This window comes from Elephas maximus, chromosome 14, assembly GCF_024166365.1.
Source record: "Elephas maximus indicus isolate mEleMax1 chromosome 14, mEleMax1 primary haplotype, whole genome shotgun sequence".
In the NCBI taxonomy this organism is placed as follows: domain Eukaryota; kingdom Metazoa; phylum Chordata; class Mammalia; order Proboscidea; family Elephantidae; genus Elephas; species Elephas maximus.
In genome coordinates this window covers 63,881,412-63,904,952 of record NC_064832.1, presented here as the reverse complement: position 1 = coordinate 63,904,952, position 23,541 = coordinate 63,881,412, and the positions used below count along the sequence as shown (strand labels likewise).

General features: G+C 36.1%; 1 protein-coding gene across 3 annotated transcripts in view; it reads left to right on the top strand.

Moving 5' to 3' along the window:
- DACH1 (dachshund family transcription factor 1) overlaps positions 1-23,541 on the top strand; it is a 485,967-nt gene that overhangs the window by 252,635 nt on the left and 209,791 nt on the right. For all 3 annotated transcript variants that reach the window (XM_049853405.1, XM_049853407.1, XM_049853406.1), the window contains one exon: positions 4,230-4,391. In XM_049853405.1, the coding sequence (XP_049709362.1) occupies positions 4,230-4,391 (162 nt within the window). The remainder of the gene's footprint in view (positions 1-4,229; positions 4,392-23,541) is intronic.

The window sequence follows — 23,541 nt, the reverse complement described above, 5'->3', positions numbered from 1 at the left end:
AGAATAGAACTACCCCATAGGGTTTCCAAGGAACGGCTGGTGAATTTGAACTGCCGACCTTTTGGTTAGCAGCTGAGCTCTTAACCACTGCACCACCAGGGCTCCACCTCTTGGTAGCATGCACACCCCCTAAAAAAATCAATGAAGAATTCATAGGCCTGATTTTCTCCACTGAGATTGCACATTTAAATAACCTGTGAATCACTAAAATCAACCAGAAATTCACCGATGCAGGGAACCAAACTCATACCTACTGAGGCAGAATCTCAGATATTATGGCTCAGTCATCTGCATGATTTAAAAGCACCCTGGATGATTCTGGTGCTGGATGGCCAAGTCTCATACAAGGTTGATGAGAGCAAAGCAAGTGTGTCTTAATTGTCCAGCGCTGCTATAACAAAAATGCCACAAGTGGATGGCTTTAACAGAGAGAAATTTATTCTCTCAAAGTCTAGGAGACTAGAAGTCTGAATTCAAGGTGTCAGCTCCAGGAGAAGGCTTCCCCTCTCTGTTGGTTCTGGGGAAGGTCCTCGTCATCAATCTACCTGGTCGAGGACCTTCTGAAGTTCAGGGACCCCGGGTACAAAGGACACGCTGTTCTCCTCGCCTTTGTTTCTTGGTGTGTGAGGTCTCCCTGTCTCTCAGCTAGACTCCCTCTTTTATATCTTAAAAGAGATTGACTTAAAACACAACCTAACTTTGTAGATTGAGTTGTATCTTATTAACGTAACTGCTTCTAATCCTCCCTCATTAATAGGGGTAGGATTTACAATATATAGGGAAATCACATCAGATGACAAAATGGTGTACAACCATGCAATACTGGGAATCATGGCCTAGCCAAGATGACACACAATTTTGGGGGACACAATTCAATTCATAACACTGTGCATCACTGTCTCCACTTGAGGGCTGGGCAGGGTAAAGTCAGGTATAGCTTCTGAAAGAAGTGGGACTGGAGCTGATTTTTTGAAATGTTGATAGCTTTTTCCAGGTGGAGAGTGAAGAGTGAGGAGTCTGCACAGGCCTCCCTGATTCCATGTGTGTCATAGTAAAACAATGGCTGATTTTTTTAGAGTAGATTGCCAGATCTTTTACTGAGGTGCTTCTTAACTCAAACTTCCAGTCTTTTGCTTAGCAACTGAATTTGTTAACCATTTGTACCACCCAGGGCTATATCTGTTTGTCTGTCTGTCTGTCTGTCTGTCTATCTACCTATCATCCATCCATCCATCCATCCATCCATCCATCCATCCATCCATCCATCCATCCATCCATCCATCCATCCATCCATCCATCCATCCATCCACACATCCACCCATCCATCCGTCATCTAGCTATCTATCATCTAGCTATCTAGTGCATTTATATATGTATGTATATGTATATACATACCCATACATAAATGCATATGTATCTTTTACAATTTGTATTACAAAGGTAAAACTGGTGAAATAATAAAAAAAAGAATACTATAAATAAGATCAGCTAAATTATAAGAGAACATTTTTAAAAGTCAAGGAATATTGTAGCTACATGACAAGTAGGATTCTTTTAGCTGATGTGACTGTGGCCAACACCAGATATCCTACAGGAATCATAGATAGGGCTGGACTTTACTTGTTGAGCAACTAGAATGTAATGCAGGCCCAGTTTTTACTAAACATCATGTGGTGTTGTTCATATAGCTTATTTTATTTAATCCTTATATTTAGCCCTTTGTAGTTAGAACTGTTTCACGGATGAAGAAATCATTCTCAGTGAGAGCAAATGGTGTGCCCAAGCCCATGTCACATATAGTTACATTTCATGCTACTTAATTTGATTCAAGTCTATCTAATAATAATCATATCTCAAATTACAGATTTATCTTTCTTATTTGAATGCTATGGAACAAGATTTACCTGCAGCATAAACTGAAGAGAAAGATCCTAGAAATGTCATAAATTGGAGGTGGGACAACATCAGGCAACCAAATGAAGGGCCAAGCGGGATGTTCACATTTATGACATAGCAAAATTGAGGAAGAGAGATTTGCCTGGATACAAAGAGAGTTTTAAGAGAACAGGAAAGAAAATGTTCAGAAACATCTTAAAAGGAAATGAGTAATTGGGGAGAAAATTCAATCATAGGAAGATGAGAGAATCCATTCAAGTTGGGACTTAAAAGGCAATGAGTGCTCAGAACAGACTCAGATGGATTCTTTGAGTTTAAGTCAATGCCTTTTTAGGGATAGTTATCAGTTTTTCCTACAAAGATCCAATCCAAGGGACTTGGTCTGAGGCGAAAGCTGTCAGAGGCTCTTTAGTCTGATCTAAAGGAAAGGTGGGGTCTGCTCCTAACCTCTTAAAAAAGAGCCAAGGTCCTCAGGGAAAAAGACTTTCTCGTAATTCTTTAGGCTGTAACTTAACTTGCAGTAGTAACTAGAAGTGATGATTAAAAAAAAAAAAAAAAATTAGTGGGGAGGAAATGGAGGAGAGGGGTGTTCAGTCTCTAATCCACCAGCTGGGAGTGGAAATAAATCACACAGATAAATTTAAACAGGGCAGGAGCACTGTAGTCAGAAAACACTGACGCAGCCATTACAAAAAGAGTATGGGTCAGGGGTATGGAAGTACATATTCTCTCAACAGAATGTTTAAACATTTTAGAATTAGGAGAGATCGTTACATCCCAGTGGCTTGTCATTTTGCTGATGAAGGATACCAGGATGTAGTGAATGGACTTGGTAAAAGTTCATGTATTTAAGGAAGACAAACACTCTCCTGCTCAAAAACCTTTGTGGTTATCTATAACCTATGAATAAAGGTAAAATAGCATGGCCTTAGCATTCTGATCTTCTGTGATCTGGTCTCAAAGTCTGCTTCTAATCTTACTTCAATCCCTACCTCCTGATTTCTAGACCAAGAGAGATGAAGTGTTCAGGATGAACATCACGAAAACATCATGGAACAGTAGTTAAAAGGGTAAACTCTGAAATTAGAAGGCCTAGGTTTCCATTCTGTGCAGTGTTGTCCTTATTCAGGAAGTAAGGATAATGGTGTTTACAGTCACATAATGTTATGGAGAGGCTTAAACTACTTTGTGTGTATTTTATATATATATATATATATATATCCTGTTGCCTTCTAGTTGATTCCAACTCATAGCATCCTGATAGGACAGAGTAGAACTGCCCCATAGGGTTTCCAAGGAGCTGCCAGTGGATTCGAACTGCTGACCTTTTGGTTAGCAGCCGTAACAAGTAACCACCATGCCACCGGGGCCATGATATATATGTATAAAAAAATACACACACATATATATTATATATATACACACATATATGTTTAAGACATATGTGTGTGTGTGTATATATATATATATATATGTCTTAAAACAGTCCGTAACATTAATGTTTAGTAAGTAGAAGTGAGGGGTTAGCTCTTTTTATTTTACTTTTCTCAAGCATCTTGAACACTGGGGATGCCAAGTTGTTTAGCAGCACATGGTTCCCGCCTTGAGTAGTTTACAGTCCAGTGAGAAAATCCAATGTACAAACAGGCACTCAGAGTGCAGCATGTCATGTGTTATAACTGAAATATAAACACGGCCCAGCGAAAGAAGACAGGACATGGAGCCAACTGGGAGGATAAGACTCCTAAGCACGAGTTAAGATTTTGCTGAAGGATGGGAAGACAGGGAAGTGAGTCATGGTGCAAGGACATTCCAGACAAAAGGAATTTCACGTGCAAAAGCACAGGCTTGAAGAGCAGGGCATGGATGGGTAAAGGTGGCATGGTCTGCACAGCTGGAGTATGGCCTAAGGGTGAGGACACTGGGTAATTTACAATGAGGTATAGGTTTACACCAGTTAGCGAAAGGCCTTGAGATTAAGCTAAATTCAGACTCCCTGTTCACACCGCTTTTAGGCAACTGTAGAGTTTAAGCAGGTAATGACATGTTCAGATGGATTTCTTTGAGATGTAATGCTGGCTGCATTTCTGCTACTGTCCTGTGTATGAAGTGTGTTTCTGCTAATGTTTAATTTGAGAGTTTAGAGAGAGGTCTTTCCATTATATCAATATTGTTTCATTGGATAGTTGGGAATGAATACATGTTATCAGAGTGTTGCATATAGGAATTAGATACTCAAATATATGTTTGTATGTATGTTATATAAAGCATATGAACTACTGCATGAAAAATCAGAATTTGAATTACTTAATTTTTAATTTATTCTTTTTAAGGTCTGACAGCGGCAGCTGCCGCAGCTGCCGCTGCTACCAACGCTGCCATTGCCGAAGCAATGAAGGTGAAAAAAATCAAGTTAGAAGCTATGAGCAACTATCATGCTAGTAGTAACCAACATGGAGCAGATTCTGAAAATGGTGACATGAATTCAAGTGTTGGTAAGTTATGTCTGTTCACTGAAAATTAGCGTGATCATTTTTCCACCAAATGACTTTCTTTTCCAGAGCAAAACTATTGGCTACCCATTCAAGAGATCTGTACTTTCAGCTCGGAAAACAGCATCTGTTTTGAAGAAACCACTTCACCTCCAACAACACACAGTCTAAATAAACAATCAGCAACATTATTTTCATGATAGGATCAACTTTATGTCTGCAGCTTCTACTAGAGGTATCTTTCATAATAAAATCAGAATTTCAAAAAAATAGATAAAGGGAAGAAAAATATTTATTAAAATTATCTTTTTCTTAATGCATTTGTTATCAAAGTAATAAATTCACTATCATTATAGCTAAACATACAAACATATCTTTTCATGTGCTACCAGTAATAAGAATTACGTTGATGATTAATTCTTTCCATACTCAATATTACCAATCTCTCTTTTAAACAATGCATCCATAAGTTCTCTTGATTTTTTTTTTTCTTTCCTGAGATATGGAAAGAGATGAAAAGCTAACAGTCAGCGTTAAACCAAAAGGCACGGTTTTCTCTTTGTAGAATATTTGAGTAATTTTTTTTCATCAAACACATCTTCAAAGGTAGCTTAATTTGTTTATGGATGAAATCTTTGGCATCTGTGCGTTGGTGTGGTAAAGTATTTTCTTCTGCCAATCCACGGCATTGCTTCCTTTGAAAATGTAGAAGCCATGCTTAAAATGTAATTTGACAAAGGAAATTTGAATGGTGAAAGAAATGTGCAACAAGATACTCTGTCCAAGAGATGTACATGAAGTTCAACTAAATTCACTTTTTTATGCAGCATCCTAATGGATTATTTAAGATAATCAGCCTCTTTCTACCTTCAGCCTGTTAACATATAGGTAAGAGTATAGGAAAGAATGATACGGATTCTAGAAATAATTTTCACAACAGTTCCCTGGAAGAATACACTAGATATGAGTGTTAGGGTAAAAAGCATTTTTGAAAGATATATACACAAAACAAAGTACCACTTTTCCAGTGATGCCAAAAGGCAGCTTCTAATGGAGAAAGGGGAACAAATTGAACTTTTCAGCAGGACTGCATAAGGAAAATAGAAAAGGAGTTGGCACTAATGGATTTGATTTGAGAGTAGGTTACAAGCAAGGTGGTGACAATTCTTAGAAGGATGAAAGGAGGTGGAAGAGAGCCAAGAGAGATGGCTCTAAGCTCCGCAAGGGCCTAAGAAAAACATCAGTGCTTGCTTTTTCAGGGCTCCTAGTGGGCAGACAGGGAGAGGGCAACAGATTGTTTAGGTCATGGCTCACACATAAATTTAGACATTGAAAAGTTAAAACAATATTGAAATAAAATGAAGGAATTATAATTCTGTTTTTAAAGCTACTAAGTACACATTATTTTAGAATATCAACCTTTTATTTAGTTTGGCCTATAAAACGGCAAAATTGGACCCTTAACAACCAATTAGCTACCACAAATTATAGCTATCGTTCAAAACAAAACCTGGATTTTTTTTTTTTTTTTCATAATTTTAGAAGAGTGAGCCTTTCAGGCAGACTATTCTTGATGGTACTATGATGACGGGGTCTTTCAAATAGGCAATTTAATAACATTTAAAGCAAACTATAAGCAGGTCTGGTAGTGCAGTGGTTAAGAGTTCAGCTGTTAACTAAAAGGTTGGCAGTTTAAATCCACCAGCCGCTCCTTGGAAACCCCATGGGGCAGTTCCACTCTGTCCTGTGGGGTTGCTGTGAGTCGGAATCGACTTGGCAGCAATGGATTTTGGTATGTTAAAGCATGGTGCCTCTGAATTTGCCTGATCAGCTGAACAGAAGTTGGCCTTGAGGAAATCAACAGGCATAAGACAAGGAGACCATGGCTTATGGTTAAGCACTGGCATATATTTAACATTTAATATCATACAATAATATCTGCCTACTGACCAAATTCCAGCTTACCCTAATGATTTCAGTGCAAGACTATCCTAATGGCTTAAAAAAGAAACAATTTGAATTTTCTCTTGTGTTTTAGTTGGAAGAAAACATTTTTCTTCTTTTATTTAGTTTGTAGTTTGTACTGCATTTTAGTTTTGTTATCTATTGTACACACCAGTTTGAACCAGGAGCAGAAATTGGTGTAAATTTTCCTAAAGGGATCTTAATGTTTTACGACTCTTAACGTTGTTGCCTTGACTAACCTTTAAGGCCTGTAGATCATTTATGTTGAATAACTGTAGCTGATTTGGGAAAACAGCGTTATCATTGTTATTTTCATTCTATTCCCATATGCTGCTGTCCTCTAAGAATGTACAATTCGTCGTCATCCCTGGACACCACCCCTTCTAACACCTTTATCTAGAGATTAGGGAAAATGATTTGGGGATGGGAATGGGGTAGGTTGTGGAAGATACAGGGCAAGGTTGGGGTAGGGAGTGAGGTTGCTAGATCAAAGCAGTTGTTGAATTGAGCAGCTGGTTTACAAGGCCTCAGTCGTCTTTGGATCTGAGGGCAATGCCTGCTGCTTGCTAAGTGTTCAGTAATTTCTTGCTCTGTGACTTTGGAAAGTTATGTAAGCTTTCTGAGCTTCAGCTTCCACCTCTGTAAAATGACAAAAGTAACAGTATCTACATCATGAGAGTTAAAGAACAAATTTGTCAAGTGTTTATGACATTACCTATCACAGTGTCTGCTATCCCATTGTTGGTCACCAGTAAGGCTAGTTGTTTTGCTACTATTATTATTTCTGCAAACTTGCCCTCCTGAAAATTACCTTCTTCCTCTTTTTGCTTCCACCAACTGTTTTTCTTTTCCGTTTTCTTGTCTCTCTGCTAAATTTTTTATCAAGCTGCAGGACTGTGAGGGAGTTTGGGGGTAGCTGTTACTCCATTTGGATTTTGTTGTACGTTTGATTTTAACTCCTTCTAGGAACATAATCAAAGTCATAACACAGTCCCTGCACACAGGGGCCTACAGAGAATGGACCCCACTACTACATTATCAAACTATTCTCACAGGATGGGCCAGGTCCTTCAAGAGCTTGAGGGGCTTAGGAAAGTGGGCTCAAAGCATCTGAATTCTATGAGGAATCCCAAGAATCTCAGAAACCTGTATTTCAGAATGCAGGCTTACTACTCTCACGAATCTATCAGTTGGCTCTTTAGAGAAGTGAAAACCCTCAGAGAGGTGCTACTTAAATCATGCACTCTTGCTTCTCAGCCTTGCCCACATCCAGCAATGTTTTTGAAGTCAATTCAGGGATTCTGTACCCTATGGGGCAGTTCTGCTCTGTCTTCTAGGTTTGCTATGGGCTGGAATCGGCTCAATGGCAACGAGTTTGATACATATCTAGCTCAGAAGTCCTGGTAAACAGTTAAAGCTTTCCCTTTTAGGAACACTGTTTTTGCCTTGGTTGTAAATAAACCCTTATGCACCAGCAAATAGATTTTGCTTTTGCTTGGTTTGTTTTGATTTGGCTTGGTGAGGTGAGGGATTATTTTATTACAGCTGATCCCAGTTTGTAATATGAGTCATAAAAAATTAGCCAGAAAGCAGTGTTTAAAGCAACCTCTGACACAGACAAATAATTATTTTATATCCCAATTTTACATGGTCACCTTGAGCTCACATCTTTCCAACAGAACGATCACTTTAGGAAGAAGTGAGGACCTTAGGATAGATCTGAGTGAGGCATCAGCACGCTGAGTAAAATATATGGCCGTGTCGCCATTCTCCCTCATCCACAATCAATTGGATTCTTTTAGTTTAATATTTACTCGCTAAGATGAGATGCTAGTCTGCATGGTGATAAACAGTCTGCTCCTGGCATCTGAAGGTGACCTGTCAGTTCATATGGACAAATCTCCTGCTTACTGAAATGTACAAAATAAATCATTAAAGCAGGCAGGTGCTCATTCCCAGATTTAAATCACCATAGATTTATGATTTGAATTAATGCTTCATTTGGCCAAAGAAATAGATGCTGAGACAAATGATATGCACTGGTTGGGGTTTCCATACTGTAGCCATCCTGATATTGATTACTGAGATGTCTTTGCAATCTCTTGTTTATATCAAGTACTATCTTGTGACAGGTTGGCTGATATGAGCTACATTGTAGATAAGAAGGAAAAATGTCCTGGATTCTTTTTAGTGGCAACGCTATCCACAACATACAGGCCGGATAAATTGCTGTTTTTTTGCTTTAAGGGCTGATCTACATAACCAGTTTAAAAATGCTGCTTAGAAATTGGGACTGGGATATTGCAAAAGTTGAATTTAAAACCAGTGAACCCAAGGTCAATTCAATGATATCTGAAGCTGTGTTTTTATCTTTTTTTTGGCATTGTAGACATTTTTGAGGATACTAAATCAAACACAATTGGTTTAATCTAAATAAAGGAAACTGAATTTTACTTCTAGTATTTGAATGCTACATAAATATTGATATAGTGAGAATCTCTTAATAGTTCAATGTTATTTAAATACTTGCTAAACCTAGTATCTTGTCCCTTAACTCATGATAACAAAGGAAATAACTCTTTAAAAATAAATGCATTAAATATTATTCCCAAGTGCAAGAATTTGTGGACTATAATTTACCAAGAGGCAGGAAAAGACAGCAATTTTACTTCTCTTAACATTTTATTTAAGGAAAACACCATGTACACAGTTTAAAGAATACTCGGAGGATTTCAGAGGACCTTTGCCACTAGCTAATATCTGACTCATAGAACTGGTAAACAGCTATCAACAATAGTAGATTGCTTGCTTAGAAGGAAATGAGTTCATATCTATTCAAAATGTGATCTTAAAACAGATGTCCTGAGAAAAATCTCATTGTTTAAACTATAGTCATAATCCTCTAACTGCTGTTATTTCTTGAAGGAAGTGAAGTAATCTTAAAGACTTTAGGATTTTTCTCTTTCTGAGCACTGAGGGACATGGGCAAGAGTGCACCGATAGAGAGACCTACAAAGCTGAGCGCCTTGCACGTGTCCCAAATGTATGATTCTTTTTCATTTACTCAAACTCACTCTAGTTAGAAAGGACGTAGGAATTTTAAGTAAAACTTAGAACCTGAGTTTGGGATAAATGGCTATGTTCTGCAGTAGTATTCCTTACACCTTCCTTCTCCTGTCCACCAACCAACAAAACAAACAGATGAACAAACAAACAAACAAACAAACAAAAAAGCCAGGCAGATATGTAGATAAAATTCTCTTTCCCAGCTGACCATCTCCTTATCTTTTGTTGTTGTTGTTTAAAGGATTCTTGCAGAAATAGAATAGTTTATGCTGGAGTCATTTCCGTTCTTCAAACACACGTCTATTTGGAAGGAAAAATGAGTTTTATGATTTCAGGAAAAAGTCTTGGAGACCTTGAGAAAGCAAATAAAAGGAAACTGAGAACACAGGCCACCAAGCAGAGCCATGCAGTTACACATTGGATTCTCTGCCTTGGCAATGTTAATGAACCTCAAATCCTTCCTATAATTAGATAAGGGAATTGCTTATATTTTCAAACAGATGATGCTGCTATAATGAAACGATTGACAGGGAATTTAAGAGTGTCTACAGTAGTCATTTGGTTTCTGTTATATAAAAAAAAAAAGTTTAAAAAGAAGATTGGCTTTAGACATAGGTCCTGAGAGAGGTAGTAATTTACATAGCATGCTATGACAGGTGTCTTTGTGTAGTAAGGAAATAAAATGGAAGAGTAGAGACATGATGGGCAGGTATAGCAATTTTTTGGGGAGGGGGTGTCCTATGCTTATTCTGCTTAGGTTCTTTAAAAGGGGCCGAGACTCAAGAGATGGATCCGGATTGAGTGCACAGCTGTAACTGCTGATGAGCTAATTGCTCCTTATCTCTCAGCCCCATTCATCTTCATTTTTTACCAATTACTGAGAATTATCTGTGTTCTCAGTTGGATATGAGAGTTAATCCTTTTTGGTTAAGCTGGCAGTACTGTGAGCAGATTCCAAATCGGAGGGTGAAAAAGCCAAAGCAAGCTTGCTCTAAAAATGTCTGCAGTTCAATTACAGTATCACTGATTCATAAGAAATTTGCCATTGTTTAACAGATTAAATGTGGAAAGTTTTTTTTTCTGATTTTTTTAATGTTTCTTTGCCGAACAATGATTTCAAAATCCTTCTTCCTGTCAGATGAGTAAAATTTAACGATATTAACAGCCAGGGGCTTGTAAACATGGAAACACACACACAAAAAAAGACAACCTTAAAAGGCCAAAAAGATTCTGACACATGAAACAAGAGAAATATTTTAGAACCTATAGCTGTCAATTTGTACATAAACACTTATAATTGACGCTGTTGCTCTCTGTGGCTTCACATATGGTCAGGAAAGTATGTCCAAACATAAACCTTTTCACAAATGTCACATTAGTGGAACTTTAATGGAAGACCACATAGCATCTCTTAGAAGTGTAGGAACTGCCATGGCTAGTAATTCAATCGATTGTGAATAGCCCATATGGTTTACATTATCCCTTATGCAAAAGACGTCTTTACATTCTGACATTTCACACAAAGCTGTTTACACCAACATTAAAAAAAAAAAAAAAGAAAAGAAGTAGTGATCTATTCCTTCATGAATTTTAATGCATTTGTAAATATTTAATATTACTGGCATTTTTCCTTTATTAAACATTTTAAATGAGGTAGTTAAGTATGAAAATCTAAGGATTAAATAGGTAACTTGATACAAAATTAACACAAAATCATTGTCTAAAAATTTGAACATTTAGTAGTGTAAACAAAAAAAAAGTCCTTCTAGATATATCCAAAAACAGAAGCTGGGGAAGAAAAAGCAAAATGTAAGTCAGAGGATTTAGATTCTAGTAATAATTTAGTTAGTAAATAGCTACTTAGAGAATCTCACCCTCTCAGCTTTCTTATTTAAGAATAAGGAGCGTGATGGCCAATTTCCCTTTTGGCTCTAAAACTCTTTTATTTGTGTAACCTCGATAGAAGATAAAAGGCAAGAAGGTATTTTGTGCAGCACTTTCTAAAATAAAAAACAAATCTGAGAACTACCTAAATGTCCAAAAACAGGGCATTGTCAGTATGTTATAATACATCATTTTGCATATCGTGCAGCTGTTACAATATGATGGATAAGAATGGAAGTATTTATTTTGAATATAATAAAAAAGATCATACAAAATTTTATACCCATATTCTGTACATGCATTTCATTAAAGTTTGGAGGAGGTTGGACAAGAGTTAAAGCTGTTGTTTTTATGGAAGAGTTATATGTATTTTTTAAAAAAATATTTAATGTGTCTTATAATTAGATTATTTTAAGATGAGGTGTGAATATGCTAATAATGATGTTTTATTAAGCTCTTTTTCATGATTGTCTAGAAAATGCCTGGCATGATTTTGCATTTCTCTTATAACACTTTTTGATCATCACTGGTTATAAAAGGAGCAATAGTGATCATAATGTGACTATATATGGAGAAATGTTTTTTTATTTTTTCATTTAAAAAATTTGAACCAAATGACTAAATCAATTTCTGTATGTTAATAAAACCCATGAGAGTTGCCTATATGAATTATTAAATGCATTCCTATGGTATAGATAAACAGAATGCAGAGGGTATTTTCATCTTTATCTAGTGTTAGTACCATTTCCATAAAGACTTTTTTTTATTTACACGGGAAATTGTAAAACATAATTAAAAAATACCAACCCAGCATTTTTGTTTTGGCTTCAATATTATTTATTGCAACTAATGACTGGAAAATGAAGTAAGTCTAATAACACAAGCATATCATTCAGATATATAAGTTAAATAAATTTATTTGACTCTAAGTTTCCTTATACTTTGTATAATCATAAGACATAAGAAAATGTACAGCATAACGAAATTGGATGTTTTGTATGGTGGAGCCCATCACACTCTGTGAGACTGAGTGCCTTTGCAGCAGTCTTGGAAATACAGTTTTCACCAAGGAAAGGCGTGTAAGTGATCATTATCACCCAACATCGAGATACCATGAGGCTTATATGAACTATGATTTCAGTATAAAATAACCCTGGGCCATATTTAATCCTTATTCAGATCAGACAACTCTTACTTTATTCATTAACATCATCTCCCATGATTTTATTTGATGCTGTATGTTTTGGGTATGATGAGAGGTAATCTTGAACTGGGTATTCTGTAAAATCTAATGCTTGGAAATACATAATTTCGAATATCTCACGATGACCTAACAGTAGGAAATGCATTCTCTGAAGTATGACTAGGGTGTTCATCGCCCCACGTTACTGTGAGCCTGCAGTGAGCACACTCATCAAAAGTGTGTAACTCTGAGCCCAACGCACCTGTCACCAGACCTAGTGTTTCACGTTTGCATAACTGTGATGGTTCTCCAAATATTCCAAACTCGTACAAAGTGATTTTGTGTGAATCATGGCATGTGAAATTGGATATAAAATAGTATAACAAAACCATAGTAAGTAAATAACACGGTAGTTGACATAAATGCCTAAAAGTGTCAATTCGGTTAAGATCAAATATCGTGCATACATAGATGTGCTTGCTCTTGATGGAGGCCAAAAAAAAAAAAAAGATGTAAAAACTTGGATTATTTGGAAAATAGGAAAGAATGGTGGATTTAAATATGGTTTTCTTTAACAGCAGGTCATAATGGAAACTCAGACCCTTACGTTCGGTGCTGAGAGAATTACCAGTTTGATAATGATTAGGAATGTTGTTATTAAAACAGTATGTGCAGTTCATTTTCAACAGTTTTGAATTAGAGTCTGCACTAATGAAACGGATACGGCTCCTTCACAAAGGGCAGATCTGTTGGTTAATATCGCTGCAGCAGTGCCTTGCAGACCATGCCTTTAGCTCTATTTGTATTTCACAGCATGATAAGCAAAGAGTGTTGATTTTCAAGGATCCTGCTGATGAAAGGTAATGGCATTATTACATCTTTATCTCAAAAGCAGAACTGAGTGGTAAATGATTTTTTTTTTTTTTCTCTCTTGCACAAAAGATTTCTTCGTTAGAAAGCCTTTTTTTAATTTCTTTACAACATTTTAGTCTTGGAAATGATATGTTATTATTTAATGTCTGCACAGCAAGCTTGAAAGCACCTAATAGGGAATGGATTGGAAGTGAAGTACCTCCTGCACACAGATATGGATCTTCTCAGTCACACGCTGTACCAGCTGTCATCCCAGCCATACTGCTGTGATTTAATTAGTCTGTTTATGTCCTTTCTAATAATATTTCCATCTCTATGAAAGGGCAAATGCGAAAGGGACTTTTTCCCTTTCTGGTTCTGCAGACTGAAGAATGTGGCCTACATCTGATATGTGGGGTTGCGGGACTGAATCAACACCCTTCCTGTCACTTCAAGCTGTTGATAAATTGTTCAGCCAAGAAGTGTACTTACTTCCTTGGGGTCATATGTGAGCAGGAGTAATAATATGCATAGGAACAAAGAGAGGGTGGTTGGATGGATGCGTGTGTGTGTCCAGCCATATTTGTGTGATACATATGTATATCACATGCATGTTTTCAAATTAAAATAATTCACAAGAAAATGCAAATTCTGCATTTTTTATCAATGCCATGTGTATCTTTACAGAATATACCTCTTTTAGTCAATTGGGTTCATACAAAACTACATTTCAGGAGCTCTCAGAAAAGTTTTCAAATAAATGATCATGTTTATATAACACAAAATTTTTCAAAAAGATATTTAAAAAAAATCAGTAATTCAACCTGTGTAATGACATAGATTAGGAACTTTGGAAAAATCTCAATTTTATATATCGAGTTTCAAAATATCTAGGGAAAGAAGACTTCATCTTCATAACACATTTAATAATTGTGTTTTTGCTTAAATATTTTTCAGAATGTGTGTTTAATTTAGAAGGCTATTAGTTCAAAACAACCACACTACACACACATATATGTCAATTATATAGTTATGCATGAATTAATAAGCAAATACTAAAGTGATACATTTAATATATATTGGTCACTAAGTTTCTACACAGGTACTATGTCATTTAAGTGATTCAAAGGCTATTTCAAAACCTAGTGGCACTGTGAACATTCTTGATTCTATTTTATGATTCTATGACCTTCTAATATTTCAGGAAACAGATACCTATAAGAGATGGGAAAAAAACAATGAGTCTATCAGACAATGTAAGTTCAGTATTTGTTTTATATAAAAATATAAAAGTTAAAAAAAATGCTGGTCTTATCAAGGTGGTCAAATTGTTTTATAAATGATTTCCTTTAGCAACTTAATTCTCATACTCCTAGTGTTGCTGGTTTCAATACCCACAAGCATGTATTTATTTCTCCTTGTTCTTTCATATACCTGTCACTGCCCAAATCTGTGAAACTATCAAGAGAACAGGCCGTATTCTAGACTCTTTTAAAATAGATATAACAAAATGAGAATCATGATTATAAAATTTCTTATTTCTATTAGTACACTATTGCACCAATTTCACTATTTTAGTTTCCTTTTCTAGGCAATATGTGATCTTACAATTAAACACCTAGGTGTCTCTCTCTCTCTCACACACACACACACACTCATCACACACACAAATTGTGCCCTTGAATTTCTATAAATGAATCTTTGATTAATTTATGACAACTATAAACTGAATTTACTAAATACATTTATTTTCTTAATTATTTTATTTTGGAAAACGTGGAAATATTTCTTTGGCTGCTTTTCCACTGAAGTACGGTTCGCTGCTCCCCTACATTTGCTGTAACATCAAATGTAAGTGTTGGTGATTAAGTTATCTTGACATGAACCGTTTTCAATGCTTTGAAAAAATTCACCAATAAACATTTGATGGTATTTTTTATTAATTGGATAAATGAATTGTGAGATGTGTGATTGCGTGATGATGTACTCATTTAGTTGTTGCTTTTTCTTTTACTAATTTCTGTCATATTGGATTTATAAATGGAGCTGAGTGACCTTTGAAACCGTGATGGAAATGAAGAGATAAACACAACTTGAAAGGACAAACCAATCACTATGTGTTTGTTACACATACATGAGGAATTTTAATCCTTGGCTCTCTACGTAAATTTGTGGCTCATTTGTCGAGTAGGGGAGCACACTTTTCATAGTTAGAGATTTTAATCTTATTTTTCCTGAAAAAAATATAGTTTTATGTAGCATAATTGTATATATTACACAAAGTTAGGTCAATTTTAGTGATAAAAAGTTGTCGTACTACTTTTAAAAGGTTTAGCAATATTCCCTTTAAAAAATTACGTGTACATACACATAGAAACATATATACATGTAAGGTATTCATTTATACTCATACATTTTATAAGTATACCCTAATCTTACAGCAAGTTCTTGAGTAGCCCACTGTTTTGTAAGTTCAGACTTCATAATTGATTCTTTGTCATTGTCCATAGAATACTTTGTAAAAATTCTGATTCATAAATGAAGCATTTATAATTTTAACCTGTTGACCTGTACTGTTAAAAAATATTTTTTTAAATAAGTAAAGGCACTTGAGAATGCTTTCAAAATAAAACCTTCCTAGCTGTTTATACTCCCTTCTTTATACTTTCTCCCTTTGCCATTCCTATTTTTTACCTAATTGACTTTTTTAATGTTAAAAAATCCATTATGCTGCAGTGTGAATTTTAGACCACTTGTACATTCTATTCCCTTTAATAGCTTAATTATAGAATGTAATCAATTTAAAATACAGGTTTTGAAATATTGCCATTGATGCACAACAAGGAAAAAAGTAATACAAGCTTGACATTTTAAAACTCCTGCATTGAGAGACTTTCACTTCTAATTGATCTTTAAAAGAGTTCCCTGGAAAAGGGAGCTCAGAAATGTTTATAACAGCCTTGGCAACATTCCAAAATGTTTGCCACAAAGCGTAACTCAGCAGTTTCCGAGTTCTCCCATCAACTAAGAAAGATGTGTCCAATACTTGGTTTAATCCATGTTGATATTCAATCTTCACACACATATCCTTTTTTTTTTTTTATAGACATAAATTCTCAAAAATGATCACTTCATAATAAGGAATGGGTTTTCTTTTTGTTTATCAGGGAGAGACTCTTAACAAGACAGCTATGGAAGGGCAAGAAGATACCTTTTATAGTTTTCCGAATTCTCTCTCTGTCTTTGCCTGTGTCTGTCTAGCTATTGGCTTTCAAAACTTTGTTTGGTAAAGCTGATGGAAGATGAGTTTTAAATATGTTAAAATTATAGCCTCCTTTACGGTTGATTGCAGGTGTGAAAAACTTCCTCAGACAGCTAAAAAATTAATGCATGTGACATCCATTCTATTTTAACAAGAGAAAAGACTAAAATACAAGTAACACTGACCACAAGCAATTCCTTTAAAAGGGTACTGCTAAATATTTCAGGAAAAATGATTCCATTGACTAGTTGTTTGTCAGTTCCTGTATGTTTTTTATTGATTACTTTTAAATATATAGGCCCATAATTGAAAATGTTGCTGGTACTATCTTCTCTTTACATTGCCAAACCTATTTTCTATGAATGATAAGAGAGAAATCTACACAGAAAATGAATATACATCTTTTATTTAGATATCTAATTTTTAATAATATTAATTTTGCAGTATGTGGTCCTTTGAAACCAAGCCATGGAGTAGTTGGAAACTTTGTAACTCTTTTACTCTTTGAGGTATTTGGTTTTTCTGTGTGATTTTTCTCAGATGTGATTCAGCACAGTATTGTGATGTTTTCAAGTATGATCAGCCTGAATGAGTCATTTATTTGTAAGCATTTCTTTTTGAGATGACGACTGTGGAGTAATTGTGTAACATCTACTTATCCCCCAGAAATCTAGAGTGATTTGTGGTTTGAAATTTCCATATCATAAACTCATGCAGTACAGGAGGTATTACATTTAGTCAATAGCCAGGAATTCTGATTAGTTGGGTATAAATCTCTGATGTTGAGAAACAAAAGTGACAAAAACAATGAGTAAAAAAGAAATGAATTGATAAAAGATAGGTAAGGAAGTCATCAACCGGATAATATTACCTAGTTTGTAAAAAACAATCTGATACTCAATGCAAGTTGGTTTTGAGAAACATATTTTTGTGAAAATGTTGTCCGACACCAAATTCACATTTTTTAATCCTAATTTGAACCCCAGAACTATATACAAACATTTAAATATCATCTATATTCATAATGATATACATATACATACACATATATATGTATGTATGTGCATTTATATATGTATACATTTTTATACATATATTTTATACATACATGTATATATTTATATTGATTCCTTTTTGAATTTTAACCACTCTTGGGTTCTAGATTTACTGACACTTAAACTAACCTATTGCCGTTGAATAGATACTGACTCATAGTGAGTCTATAGGACAGAGTAGAACTGCCCCATAGAGTTCCCAGGGCTGTAAACTTTATGGAAACCATCTGCTACATCTTTCTTCTGGTGGGTTTGAACTTCTGACCTTTTGGTTAGTAGCTTAGTTGCCAAGTGGTTAACCACTGCTCCACCATTGCACAACAATATATATATGGAACCCTTGTGGCACAGTGGTTAAGATCTCAGCTGCAAACCAAAAGATTGGCAGTTTGAATCCTCTAGCCGCTGCTTGGAAACCCTATGGGGCAGCTCTACTCTGTATAGGGTAGGTATGGGTCACTATGAGTTGGAATAGTCTTGATGGAAACAGGTATATGTATACATATATATGCAGGTATATGTATAAAGAGATAGAGCTTTGGTGGCACAGTGGTTAAAGCACTCAGTTACCAACTGCATGGTTTAAAATCAGGAAAGGTGTGCATCAGGGTTGTATCCTTTCACTGTACTTGTTCAATTGGTATGCTGAGCAAATAATTTGAGAATACAGTATAGAAAGAATACAGTATCAGGACTGACAACAACAACTGGAGGAAGACTTATTAACAACCTGCAATATGCAGATGACACAACACTGCTTCCGAAAGCAAAGAGGATTTGAAGCACATACCGATGAAGAGCAAAGATTACTGCCTTCAGTATGGATTACACCTCAACATAAAGGAAACAAAAATCCTCACACCCAGACCAATAAGCAACATCACAATAAACGGAGAAAATATTGAAATTGTCAAGGACCTCATTTTGTTTGGATCCACAATCAATGCTCATGGAAGCAGCAGTCACGAAATCAAACAATGTATTACATTGGGTAAATGTACTGCAAAAGACCTCTTTAAAGTGTCAAAAAGCAAACATATCACTTTGAGGACTGCCTCTGACCCAAGCCATGGTACTTTCAATTGCCTCATATGCATGTGAAAACTGGGCAATAAATAAGGAAGACCAAAGTAGAACTGAATCCTTTGAATTATGGTGTTGATGAAGAATATTGAAGAGATCATGGGCTGCCAGAAGAGTGACCAAATCTCTCTGGGAAGAAGTACAACCAGAAAGCTCCTTAGAAGCGAGGATGGCAGGACTTCATCCCAGGTATTTTGGAAATGTTGTCAGGAAGGACCAGTCCCTGGAGAAGGATGTCATGCTTGGGAAAGTGGAGGGTCAGCGAAAAAGAGGAAGACCCTCAATGAGATGGATTGACACAGCGGCCGCAGCAATGGGCTCAGACATAGCAAGGATTGTGAGGATGGTGCAGGACGGTGCAGTGTTTCATTCTGTTGCACGTAGGGTCGCTATGAGTCGAAACCAACTGGATGGTACCTAATGACAACAACAAGTCAATCTATGGAGCACTGGTGGCACAGAGGTTAAAATGATCGGCTACTAACCAAAAGGTCAATGGTTCAAACCCACCAGCCTCCCCACAGGGAAAGATGTGGAAATCTGTTTCTGTAAAGATAATAGCCTTGGAAACTCTGTGTGGTAGTTCTACTCTGTCCTATAGGGTTTCTATGAGTTGGAATTGACTCAAAGGCAATGGTTTCATATATTATGTGTCTGCCTATGTATGTATATGTCTGTCTACTTTTACACTATTCAGAACCCAGTTCCTTATTTTTTCCTGAGTTAGAATAAAACAAAGCTAATGAATGAACTAAATATTTTATAATGCATTGAAATATCATCCCTAAGAATCCATTTTTTTTTGTAGCCACAAACAGTCTCTCAGTACAGTCACATTGGACTTGAATTTCAAAAATTCACACATGCCTAATCTTCATGCCTTCTGCTTTCCACCAATGCACTGAGTTTTTTTTTCTTTTTTTGGTTTGGTAACCCTCAGACTCCACCAAACTTTGTTAGCACTCTTTATAATATTTGCTGAGTCTCTGAAGGAGTCTTTGTGAGGGTGGAAGGGCCAGAGAGACAGAATGAATATAAGAATTGAATGAGAATGTGAACAAGTCAGTAAAAATTGAAAAATGGTGCCAGAGTGGTTAACCATTAGGAGCACAAAATCTGGTGTCTTGATTGTGTGGGTATAAAGCATAGTACTGTCCTTTACTACTGTTATGTCATTTTCAACCCCCCACTTAATCCATCTGTATCTTAGTTTTCTCATATATAAAACCTGTTGCCATCGTCATGTTGATTCCAGCTCATATAGACTCCATAGGAAAAACAACATCAAATTCACATTTTTTTTCCTAGAAATCTGAACCCCAAAACTATATTAGAAACAAATATTTAAAGAGTAGAACTGCCCCATTGGGCTTCCAAGACTGTAAATCTTTAAGAAAGCAGGCTGCCACATCTTTCTCCTGAGAAGCCTATGGTTAGCTTTGAACCACCGACCTTTCTGTTAGCAGCCATGTGCTTAACCACTTCGCCACCAGGGGTCCACTTACACATACATAAACAAACAAAAAAATAACTAAACCCGTTGCTGTCAAGTCAGGTCCGACTCATAGCGACCCTATAGGACAGAGTAGAACTGCCCCATGCAGTTTCCAAGGAACGCCTGGTAGATTTGAACTGCCGACCTTTTGGCTACCTGCAGTAGCACTTAACTACTATGCCACCAGGGTTTCCTACACATACATAGCTTCTAAAAAAACTGAGTTTCTCCAGTATTCCCAGCGTGTCAACAATAATATGAAACCATACGTAATATTCCTTCCTTTACACACCCTCAACATTCTTTACTTCGCTAGTTGATCTTAATCTAATATTTTTTCCAAAAGGAGTTTTATTATTTGCTATAGTCTGACCCTCATACCATGTTCAGAAAATAATGCAACCAAATTTTGATTACATTGCTGTATTTTTAAAAAGCACAAATGCCTAGGAAGAAGAAAGAAGATATCAGTTATTTCATTTGCCTATTTCCTTAGAAATCAATAATCAGTCCATAAACTTTTTACTTGGAAAGTTTTGTCCCATTTTATGTTATCAGACAAAATACATACTCCAACTCCAGAAACTAAAAACAGACATTACTTTATTCAGCACACATAAGACTTCCTTTAATTAGCACTTAATAAGCTTGGTTTAACTGGGATTTACGGAAGAACAGTGGTCATTAACATCAGCCAGATTAAGACTGTGTTAATTACTATTGATAGATAAAATAATGTGCAAAAATGGCTTAAATTATTTCTATACTTATGAATTGAAAAGAAGTAGGAAGTGTTTAAATGGAAGCTATATTTTATTCAATATTTTAAAATTGACATTTCTTCTGTACATGTAGGCAGATCAATAGAGGACATGGTTTCATGATTTAAGTTTTATAGTTTCTTTAAGTTTATCATAAATAAGGGACAATCTTAAAATATCATTTTGGATAATTTCCTGAGATTTAGGTATGAAAATTCTTATATTTACTTTTATAATTTATGTTATGATTTTAGCTAGGAACAAATGGATATGTGAATTATACATTATCTTCAAAAGACTTAGTTACTTCCTTTTTAGTAACTGGTAGATCCAAATGATTTCTCCTGTACTGAAAGGATTTTGTTACAATTGTGTCACTTTTTTAGTTCTTATAGATACCTTAATATCAGTTCTTATAGGTACTTCAGTATCTGTTAGTAAGATCAGATTTGTGATAAATAATAACTGAAGTCTTTGTTGTTGTTGCATGACCTCATGTGTGCAGAGTAGAACTGCTGTATAGGGTTTTCAAGGCTGCACCTTTTGGAATCAGATCATCAGGCCTGCCTTCTGAGAAGACACTAGACAGGTTTGGACCACTAACCTTTCAGCTTAACTGTTGTATTACCCAGGGATTCAACCGAGTATTGGCTAGGTATTTTGTTCCTTTTTCCTTCATGTATCAGGTCTTGGGGATTATACCAAGTAAAGCTATTTCTCAGGGTTTCTCAAATAGTTTCTGTATCACCCATTGCCACTCCCATCCTCTTGAAGCTGCTTGTGAAGCCGCTGCTCATGTTGAATTAACATGTTATTGAAAGCAAGTCACTCGTTAGGAGCTATGGATTGACAAAACCAGTGGATTCTCCTAGTTTTCATTCTAAAAGAAATTATGCAATCTGATAATTAAATTCTATCCATAATGTTAATTGTCATACCCTCTTGTCTAAATGACTTAGATTACTTCCTTCCATTTAAAAATTCTTAACAAGAATTTTGGTATCATTTTGGGCAAAATGGATTCTAAATAAATACAGTCTTATGCCCCAGAACAGACTTGGACTTTGGCCAGTCTTCCTTAATCTCAGTACGTAGCAATTTTTTTTTCTCTTTTTTCACCCAGATGCTCAATCTAAAAAATTGTAAAGCATTCTTTTTTTTTTTTTTTTAAATTATGCTTTAGATGAAAGTTTACCAAACCAAAAAAAAAAAAAAACAAACAAACCCACTGCTGTCGAGTTGATTCCGACTCATAGCGACCCTGTAGGGTAAAGAACTGCCCCATAGAGTTTCCAAGGAGCGCCTGGCAGATTTGAACTTCCAACCTCTAGGTTAACAGCTGTAGCACTTAACCACTACACCACCAGGGTTCTCCAAGTTAATTTCTTATACAAAAATTTATATGCATATTGTTACGTGACCCTAGTTGCAATCCTTATGATGTGACAGACGGTACATTCCCCCTTTCCACTCCAGATTTCCTGTGTCCATTCAGCCAGCTCTGTTTCCTTTCTGCCCTCTCCTGCCTCCAGACAGGAGCTGCCCATTTCGGTTTGTGTATCTGCTTGAACTAAGAAGCACACTCTTCACGAGTATTATTTTATGTTTTATAGTCCAGTCTAATCTTTGTCTGAAGAGTTGGCTTCAGGAATGGTCTCAGTTCTGACTTAACAGAGAGTTCATGTGTCAGGTCTTCAAGGATTACTCCAGTCTCAGTCAGACCGTTAAGTCTGGTCTTCACGTAAATTTGAGTTTTGCACCACATTTTTCTCCTGCTCCGTCAGGACTCTGTTGTGTTCCCTGTCAGATTGGTCATTGGTGGTAGCCAGGTACCATCTAGTTCTTCTGGTCTCAGGCTGATAGAGTCTCTGGTTTATGTGGCCCTTTTCTCTCTTGGGCTAATATTTTTCTTTTGTCCTTTGTGTTCTTAATTCTCCATTGCTTCAGGTGGGTTGGGACCCATTGATGTGTCTTAGATGGCCACTCTCAAGCTTTTAATACCCCAGATGCCACTCACCAAAGTGGGATGCAGAACATTTTCTTAATAAACTTTTCATTGCCAGTTGACCTAGATGTTCCCCGAAACCATGGTCTCCAGACCCTCACCACTGCTACTCTGTCCCTTGAGGTGTTTTGTTGTATTTGGGGAACTTCTTAGCTTTTGGTTTAGTCCAGTTGTGCTGACTTTCTCTGTACTGTGTGTTGTCCTTCCCTTCAACTAAGATAATTCTTGTCTACGATCTAGTTAGTGAATTCCCTCCCCACCCTTGTAATCATCAAAGAGTGTTTTCTTCTGTGTTTAAACCTATTCTTGAGTTCTTACAATAGTGATCTCATGTAATATTTGTCCTTTTGCGACTAATTTCATTCAGCATAATGCCTTCCAGATTCATCCATGTTGTGGATGTTTTGTGTACTCATCATTGTTATTTATCATTGGGTAGTATGCCATTGCATGCATATACCATAATTTGTTTATCCTTTCATCTGTTGATGGGCACCTAGGTTGTTCCATCTTTTTGCTATTGTAAACAGTGCTGTAATGAA